The sequence below is a fragment of the Sinocyclocheilus anshuiensis genome, unplaced genomic scaffold (assembly GCF_001515605.1).
Source record: "Sinocyclocheilus anshuiensis isolate Anshui unplaced genomic scaffold, SAMN03320099.WGS_v1.1 scaffold1071, whole genome shotgun sequence".
NCBI classification, from domain to species: domain Eukaryota; kingdom Metazoa; phylum Chordata; class Actinopteri; order Cypriniformes; family Cyprinidae; genus Sinocyclocheilus; species Sinocyclocheilus anshuiensis.
Genome location: NW_015542381.1, coordinates 69,058 through 79,153, shown reverse-complemented (window position 1 = coordinate 79,153; position 10,096 = coordinate 69,058). Strand labels below are relative to the sequence as shown.

General features: G+C 39.9%; 1 protein-coding gene across 1 annotated transcript; it reads right to left on the bottom strand.

Moving 5' to 3' along the window:
- Window positions 1-425: 425 nt before the first annotated feature.
- LOC107692588 (CD48 antigen-like) lies at window positions 426-7,808 on the bottom strand. The gene is made up of 4 exons (XM_016491693.1): window positions 7,769-7,808; window positions 7,165-7,479; window positions 659-928; window positions 426-583 (listed from the first exon to the last, which is right to left on the bottom strand). The coding sequence occupies exons 1-4, from the start codon at window positions 7,806-7,808 to the stop codon at window positions 426-428; spliced, it is 783 nt and encodes a 260-aa protein (XP_016347179.1).
- Window positions 7,809-10,096: the final 2,288 nt, after the last annotated feature.

Here is a 10,096-nt window from a genome sequence, read left to right as displayed (position 1 = left end):
GGGCTTGGCTCTTTTTAACCCAGCGTTGGGTTATATTTAACCCAGCATTTTTTAGAGTGCAGTGAGCGATGGAATGGAAACAGTAATATCACTATACTCTTTTCTATGTGGGAGTCTTTGATCCTGCAACTTATCTTACAATAATACAAATACAACAGAATACAAAACAACAACAAAATCATTATATTTATTGATTATCTTATTAATCACAGTGTATAATGTAAAACACTATTCTTTGAAAAGCTATTTTATAATGATTTGTATTGTGAAAAGCGATATACAAAAATGACTAACATTAAAAATGTGAACTAAAAAGGAGAGTTTAGATTCTGAAAAAAAAAGAAAAACGAATTACTTAAATGATATTTCTTGTGATATAATATCTCCAGTCACTGAAGACTATCTCCACTTTCCTGAGTATCTGATTAATCAGAGTTTAATGGTGTCTTCTCTCTCTTCTTCTGTTGAAGACATCTGGATCTGATGTCATAAACCAGCACAGCAACAGCAGCCACGCCCACCAGAGCAGAGAGAGCCAATCGGATCACAGCTTCAGTAGAACCACAACAGCAGACACAGTCATCTGAGAGTAGAAATAAGCAATATTTAAATATAAGTTGTGTGTGTGTGTGTGTGTGTGTGTTACTTCCTGAAGTACCTGAACATGGCTGACAGAGTTCAGTGTTGTTGAGATGTCTGGTCTGGTTGCTGATGGGATTGTTCACCACACAGCTGTAGGAATCATCCAGACACCCCAGATGTAAAGAAAGACTTTTTCTGAGATCAGACACACTGATGCTGGAGAATAAACTGTTTCCTTTGTACCAGGAGAGAGTCACATGACTCACATTCACCACTGAACACAGAAATGCACATTTAGACACTGATGATCCTGATGATGAAGTGATGACAGGAACAGGCAGATGAGCTGGAAACAGGGAATAAATCTAATTTTCAGTATAGAGTGCTGTGATATTTGTCAGTTCAATGATAATTAATATTTATAATTAGTATTTAAAAATTAAAAAAAATCCCCAAATATCACGTTAATATTTGTATGAACATAAAAAGTTTCAAATGAGACATAACCTGAACAAGTTTCACAGACAATTAACAAACAGAAATAATGAATAATGAAATAATGAGTCCCTGCACAAAGGAAGGGTCAATATCAAAAGTCACAGTACGTATCTTGTGTGGCCACTAGCTGCTTTAAGTACTGCAAAGCATCTCATCATCGTGGACTGCAGCAGATTTAATTTACGATTTTGCCATAATTGGTAGAACATGTGTCCCCGGTTTCACAGACAAGGCTTAATTCTAGTCCCAGACTAAAATGCATGTCTGAGCTGTTTCAACTGAAAGAAACTTGCATTAACTGATCTTAAAATATACAGTGCCACTGTTTTGTCTCAAGATGTACACCAGTAATGTTTTTTCCTAGGCACATGTATAAAAGCTACTTAAATGTCCTAACTGATCCTGGCTTAATATTGTCATGGCGCAATCTTGTGGTGGGATTGACTGGATTGTCGGAAGTGAGACATTTCAACAAGTATATTCCCACCTCCGATTTGGCCGTTTCTCAGTATGCAATCTTAAGCAACATTGCGTCCTTGTGTTCGGTCGTTTGAGCTACAAGATCACAGCGCATCTCAATCCTCGCAAAGATGCCTCTTGTGTCTTCGCGTCCTTCCGAGTTCGTTCTTTCAAGGTAGCCAGGCAAAGATCGGTCTCCACGAGAACACAAGTCCGTTCTTTGCATTCTTGGAATTGAGAAACAGTCTTTGTCTCAAATGCAGAATTAATCCTGGAGACACACCATTCTACATTTTGTGTCTCCCTTATTTATAACCTCTGATTTAGATCATCAGCTTGTTACGAGAGAGCTTCATAAACTAAACTAAGTACAGTATGTCAGATAAGATACATACAAAATGCAGGATTAAGAACCAACCATTGTCCTAAGCAATTGTAACTGTGACCTTAATTGTATACCGCCTGCAAACTGTTAGTGTCTTAAGGACCGTTCCACAAGTGCATGTGCAATAATTGATTATGGTTAATTGAACAAACATGAAAAACATTGTTTAAACCCTCTCCATTAAAGATCTGTAAAACTTATTTGGATTCTAAACATTGTTGCTACAATACTGTATCCTGAAAAAGGGACATTAATAAAAATGTTTATAAACAGTTATAGCAGTAAATAATTAGTAATTCTCGACTCACCATAGACAGTGAGATTGAATGTGTTGAGTGGTGTCTCTGTTCTGGTGCTGGTGACTTTATAAAGTCCAGAGTCTGTGGTTCTGGTGTTTGTGATGCTCAGAGATCCAGTCTGATCCAGCTTCAGTCTGTCTCTCAATCTCTCATCAAGAAACTGTCTCTTATTGTCCTTTCTGTTGATTTTAGCTATGATACTGCTGTGTCCAAATCTCCACAATATCAGTTCATCTCCCATTATATCAGCATCATTGATGTTCAGAGTGACAGAATCTCCCTCCATCACAGACAGTAATGCCTGGTCACTGATTGGTCCCTGATCAGCCAATCACAATGAAGATATGACTCCTAACGTAAAGCGGCACGATCCCATTCATTTCAATGGAAAGCTGGCGATTTCTGGCGACACCGACAGCGGCCATTGGCGACGGATGGGGCGTGTCCAGCGACATGAAAAAGTTCAGAATCCTTGAGTAGGGGGAGACTGCAGACCTGGAGCAGGCAGATCTACGGCCCAGACAGTTTCACAGCCCAGGCAGTTTTACGCCCCTGTTGTTCCTGATGCGTCCAGTAGGGGGAGGCTGTACAGTATGAGCCATCAGAACAGAAGCGACACGAATAAGAGGTATGTTAAATAATCGCTAAAGTTATTATTGTTCAGCAATCGTGCAACGTTGCAACATTTATAGTTAAACGATTACGGGAGAGCTTCATAAACTAAACTAAGTACAGTATGTCAGATAAGATACATACAAAATGCAGGATTAAGAACCAACCATTGTCCTAAGCAATTGTAACTGTGACCTTAATTGTATACCGCCTGCAAACTGTTAGTGTCTTAAGGACCGTTCCACAAGTGCATGTGCAATAATTGATTATGGTTAATTGAACAAACATGAAAAACATTGTTTAAACCCTCTCCATTAAAGATCTGTAAAACTTATTTGGATTCTAAACATTGTTGCTACAATACTGTATCCTGAAAAAGGGACATTAATAAAAATGTTTATAAACAGTTATAGCAGTAAATAATTAGTAATTCTCGACTCACCATAGACAGTGAGATTGAATGTGTTGAGTTCTTATTCTTAACTTTAACGGTTAGTCAATGTGTTTCTGATTGTTTGCGCGCTTTCAAAGCGCTATAGGTCTATGTATTTTGTTACGGTTTTGTGGGTTGTTAAGCTATTTTGTACCGGCCAGCTGCGTGTGTTGTTTCAGAGAGGCTTGTCGCGAGCCGCTCACCTAGCGCCACGAGTGTGAAGGATGAGTGGGAGGCTGCAGAGTCAGACCTGGAGCAGGCAGATCTACGGCCCAGGCCGTTTTACGCCCCTGTTGTTCCTGATGCGTCCAGTAGGGGGAGGCTGTACAGTATGAGCCATCAGAACAGAAGCGACACGAATAAGAGGTATGTTAAATAATCACTAAAGTTATTATTGTTCAGCAATCGTGCAACATTTATAGTTAAATGATTAGCTAAGAGTTGATGTCAATTAATTTTAATATATTAGTAGATATAAATGTCTATAGTCGTATTAAAGTCTAAAAATGTCTATAAATGTACTTATTGACGGTCAGGTAGATGTAAGTAGTAACATTTGCACGTAACGTTATGCTATTTGTTTTCTTTGTTTAAAGAGCTTAGACTTTTGTGTGTGTGCTAGCTATTTTGATTGTTTCTCTTGCAGATTGGAAATGCCTGCATGAAACTCATCTATGAAGAGGTTTGAGCACATGTATAAATCTTTTTCATATTATTTTATATCAGCTGTAGTTTATTTGAGACTTTTTAGAGAGTTTCTTCATTTCATATTTGAATGGCAAGTGGTAGTCTGCTTACGTTTTCCTTTTACTCTCACAGGGCAAAGACATGTACACTGCCAACATGCATGTTATTGCCACAATCCTCTAGCCTACTCTCCAGTGAGTATTGAATGCATAAATCATACTATTTGACATCTACCATAAGTCAGAAGTAAAATAATAGGTATTCTTTACTGGTGCGACCCTTTGCAGAGCTTTGCGGTTGCCCGCAGTGCTGTTTCCAAACCAGGCAGTGATGCAGCCAGTCAGGATGCTCTCCACAGTGCAGGTGTAGAATGTTCTGAGGATGCTGGGGCTCATGCCACACTTCCTCAGCCTTCTCAGGAAGAAAAGGCGTTGATGTGCCTTCTTCAGCACTGCATTAGTGTGTGTAGACCATGTGAGATCCTCACTGATGTGAACGCCGAGGAACTTAAAGCTGTTTACCCGCTCCACAGGTGTCTTGTCGATGGTGATGGGTGTGTGTTCTCTGCTCTGTCTCCTGAAATCCACCACCAGCTCCTTGGTCTTGTTGATGTTGAGTGAGAGATGATTCTCCTGACGCCATTTAGTCAGGGTGCTCACCTCCTCTCTGTAGGCCGTCTCATCGTTGTCGGTGATCAGGCCTATCACCGTTGTGTCGTCAGCGAATTTGACGATTACGTTGGAGCTGTGTGTGGCTGCACAGTCATGTGTGTACAGGGAGTACAGGAGTGGGCTGAGGACGCAGCCCTGAGGAGCACCAGTGTTGAGGGTCAGCGGGGATGAAGTATTGTTGCCCATTCTGACCACCTGACTTCTGCCCGTCAGGAAGTCCAGGATCCAGCTGCACAGAGATCTGTTTAGTCCCAGATTCTGGAGCTTCTCAACGAGTGTGGCAGGCACTATGGTGTTAAATGCTGAGCTGTAGTCCACAAACAGCATTCTCACATAGGTGTTCTTATTTTCCAGGTGGGAGAGAGCAGTGTGTAGGGTGAAAGCAATAGCATCGTCTGTAGAACGGTTGCTACGATATGCAAATTGTAGCGGATCCAGTGAGGCAGGCAGCAATGATCAGATGTAGTCTCTGACGAGTCTCTCAAAACACTTGCTGAAGATGGGTGTAAGAGCAACGGGCCTCCAGTCATTCAAGCATGTGATTTTATTTTTCTTTGGTATGGGCACAATGGTGGATTTTTTGAAGCACGAGGGAACCACAGACAGAGAGAGGGAGAAGTTGAAAATGTCTGTGAAAACACCGGCTAGTTGGAATGCGCATGCTCGGAGCACACGGCCTGGGATGCCATCAGGACCCGCAGCCTTGCGGATATTCACCCGTCGGAATGATCGGGTTACATCCGCGACAGAGACGGAGAGTGCACTCACCTCTTCTGCAGCAGCCGCGGGAGCGCTCTCTGTGTGGGCGGTGTTGTGAGCCTCGAAACGAGCATAAAAGTTATTAAGCTCATCTGGTAGAGAGGCGGCAATGTTCACAGTAGCTGGTTTGTTCCCTTTAAAGTCTGTTATGTTATTGATGCCCTGCCACATGCTTCTTGCATTGTTGGTGTTGAATTGTTCTTCAACTTTGTTTTTATATTGTCTTTTTGCGGCTTTGATGGATTTCCTGAGACCGTAACTGGCTTGTTCAGTGGTTCCGGATTTAAAAGCAGATGTCCGCGCTGACAAGGCTGCTCGAACATCGCTATTAATCCACGGTTTTTGGTTGGGGTAGATGCGGATTGTTTTTGTCGGCACTACATCTTCTACGCACTTCCTGATGAAACATGTTACAGTATCTGAGTATGCCTCTATGTCGTCATCAGACGCTGCCCGGAACATGTCCCAGTCCACGTGATCAAAACAGTCCTGTAGTATAGCGTCTGATTGGTCCGACCAGCATTGAATTGTCCTGAGGGCGGGTGCTTCCCGTTTCAGTTTCTGCCTATAAGCAGGCAGGAGCAGAATGGAAGAGTGATCCGATTTGCCGAAAGGTGGGCGGGGGAGGGATTTGTAGGCGTCCCGGAAAGGAGAGTAGCAGTGGTCCAGTGCACGATCACCACGTGTGTTGATGGTGATGTGTTGAAAATATTTTGGAGTTATTGTTCTGAAGTTGGCTTTGTTAAAGTCCCCCGTAACAATAAACGCCGCATCTGGGTAAGCGGTTTCCTGCTCACTTATATTCCCATACAGTTCCTTGAGTGCCTGGTCTGTGTTGGCTTGAGGGGGAATGTAAACAGCTGTGATTATGATCGCTGTAAATTCCCTCGGTAGCCAGAATGGTCGACACAGAAGCATATGAAATTCCAGATCAGGGGAGCAGAAGGATTTAATAGAGTGTAGGTTCCTCTCATCACACCACGAGCGGTTGATAAAGAAACAAACGCCCCCACCTCTGCTTTTCCCTGTGAGCTCTTTTGTTCTGTCCGAGCGGTGCACGGAGAACCCCGTAAGCTCGATGGCTGAGTCTGGAACCTCTGCAGACATCCAGGTTTCTGTGAGGCAAATAATGCAGCAGTCCCTTGTTTCTCGTTGGTATGAGATGCGTGCCCGCAGTTCACAGAGTTTGTTGTCCAGTGACTGAACGTTAGCCAGCAAAATGGTTGGGAGAGGAGGTCGGAGGGGACGACGTCTGAGTCTGACAAGGACGCCGGCTCTCTTCCCCCTTTTCCGGCGGCGTTTCCTCGGTCGCGACCGTGCGGCCCAGACAAAGGGCTCTGATGCGGTGTCTGTAAACAGAGCGCCGGCGTTCAAGAACTCAAAGTCCGGTTTGCGTTGCGCGACGTAGGAGCCAATGTTTAAAAGCGTGTGTCTATCGTAGACAGTTATACTAACAACATCCAACACGTAGAACAACAAAATAACAAGTAAAACAAACGAAAAACTGCAGAGTTTTCTCGGAGCTCGCAACACGGCTGCCATGCTCGGCGCCATCTTGAACCAATCTTAAGGACCGTTCCACAAGTGCATGTGCAATAATTGATTATGGTTAATTGAACAAACATGAAAAACATTGTTTAAACCCTCTCCATTAAAGATCTGTAAAACTTATTTGGATTCTAAACATTGTTGCTACAATACTGTATCCTGAAAAAGGGACATTAATAAAAATGTTTATAAACAGTTATAGCAGTAAATAATTAGTAATTCTCGACTCACCATAGACAGTGAGATTGAATGTGTTGAGTGGTGTCTCTGTTCTGGTGCTGGTGACTTTATAAAGTCCAGAGTCTGTGGTTCTGGTGTTTGTGATGCTCAGAGATCCAGTCTGATCCAGCTTCAGTCTGTCTCTCAATCTCTCATCAAGAAACTGTCTCTTATTGTCCTTTCTGTTGATTTTAGCTATGATACTGCTGTGTCCAAATCTCCACAATATCAGTTCATCTCCCATTATATCAGCATCATTGATGTTCAGAGTGACAGAATCTCCCTCCATCACAGACACTGACTTCACTTCATCAACACCAAACACACCTGAAGAACAAACAGAGATATTTACTCAATAAAAGATTTTCTGATAGTATTAGTCATTTTTAAACTATTTAAAATGTTATAATTGCAAAACAACTCGTCACCTAACTAATTTCAATGTATATTTCAATAATGTGCAATAAATTATACAAATTATGTCACTGGATAAGAAAAATTACATCTTTTGTGTAGTCTGACAAAACATGAAAATTAATAATGGAAAATATAACAGAATGCTGTGTATTGAGACAAATAATAATATAAACAGAAATGAAGCCATAAAAATACTTACCACTCAGACTCCACAAGCTCAAACAAAAGAATATAAACATGTCAAATAAGTTTTTAGGCATTTCGTTTAACGGTTATTAGGCCTACAACAGTTCCTAATTTTGTAAAGGCTATATTTAAACAAACCAAAACGCAAAACACAACAAAAATGTAATAATAAACGGGGAGAGTGCTGATGGTCTGTAATAAAGTGGCACTTTCTAAGCACTGCTTCGTGAAGCTTCAAGCTTCGAAACTTCTATGAATCATTTGTTTTGAACCTTTGTGTGTGTGCTAGCTATTTTGATTGTTTCTCTTGCAGATGGGAAATGCCTGCATGAAACTCGTCTATGAAGTACACATTTTTTTCACATTATTTTATATCAGCTGTAGTTTATTTGAGACTTTTTAGAGAGTTTCTTCATTTCATATTTGAATGGCAAGTGGTAGTCTGCTTACGTTTTCCTTTTACTCTCACAGGGCAAAGACATGTACACTGCCAACATGCATGTTATTGCCTCTATAATATAGAGGCAATAACATTGCCTCTATATTATCTTTACTGGTGTTATTTGTGTTTTTTAGGATAATGCTTTCATGAAGGATGCCCTTGTGTTCCCTGCATGAACTCAAGCCACTGGCCCAGATCATTATCTGTTATGTGTAAGATTTACAGGGTGTAGCTCATAAGAATATAGTAATTATTAAACTTTGTGGTTTGGAGGGATTGTGATAATGCAAATGTGAAATGGATTGTCATAACACTTTTTTTATACTCCCTGGCCATAACCATTGCTTATGAGGCCTACAACAGTTCCTAATTTTGTAAAGGCTATATTTAAACAAACCAAAACGCAAAACACAACAAAAATGTAATAATAAACGGGGAGAGTGCTGATGGTCTGTAATAAAGTGGCACTTTCTAAGCACTGCTTCGTGAAGCTTCAAGCTTCGAAACTTCTATGAATCATTTGTTTTGAACCAATGATTCGGAGCGCGTGTCATGCTGCCAAAGTCACGTGCTTTCAGTAAACGAGGCTTCGTTACGTCACTAATGTTTCGAAATTGCAATGGCTCGCCGCTGGAGGGCGATGTCTGTGAACCCATGCGAGTTCACTTATAAGCTTTAGAATTTTGTACACATTTTTAATATGACATTTATAATTAAAATTATAGAATATGATAGAAACAATAGCAGTCCATAGTCTCTTATTGGCCTATTGAGCGGAGCCGTCCAGAACAAACAAAGGCTATTATACAGGCACTTAATGAGTAATGGTAGGCCTATTAGATGATTAGTTAATTGCATTGCATGCTTTCAGTAAAATATTTGCTATTGGTTTGGGAATGTAAATACTGCATGTTTAGCCTGAGTTTTTCTTGCATTTACACAGTTTTGACCAGCAGGCGTTACCAGCCTGAGGAGTTTCGTATTGGTTCAAATGATTCAAAGCTTCGAAAGGTCGTTTCTCCATCACTACATAGGGAATCAAAAACAAAACAAGAAAAACAAATTGGGGAATACAACAATTAAATAAATAAACAAACATACATTTATTTAAGCATTAGCATATAATATGGGATGTTTTCAAAGCTTTTTATTTGAGGACAGATTTTGAAATTATGAGAATAGTAAAAGTGAATCAGAAGTGAATATTTTACAATTAGGTTTAATGTGTGGTGTCTTGCATTGTGAATGTGGTACAAATAAAGTCCAGGACATACAAATAATACAAATTAAGTCCAAGACATTGTCAAGCTTCCTATTGTCAGAAACACCAGAATGAAAAAAACATTAATTAAAAGAAATATTAAAAAGAAGTATTACACAAGAAGCAGGATGCTGAAATATGAAGCCAGAAGTGTTTAGTGTAAGAACATAAATAGAATAAATCTGAGAGAGATTCTTACTTTTTGGCAAAAAGAGCAGAGTGGAGAAACATTTTTCTTTTTTAATTTAAATGTATGAATTACTTAAATATATTAATTTAAATGTATACATGTATTAATGATTAAATGTATTAATTTACTTACATATTTATTGCAAGGATAATAATGATGAATCATTTTAAAATTGACTTCTTTTATCTCCTTTAGACCCTGTGGCCACTGAAATTGACATCACATGATTTTTTGTTTCAATAAATGATTTGTTTTTATAATATATATATATATATATATATATAGTGGGGACGGAAAGTATTCAGACACCCTTCAATTTTTCACTCTTTGTTATATTGAAGCCATTTGCTAAAATCATTTAAGTTAATTTTTTTTCCTCATTAATGTACACACAGCACCCCATATTGACAGAAAAACACAGAATCGTTGACATTTTTGCAGATTTATT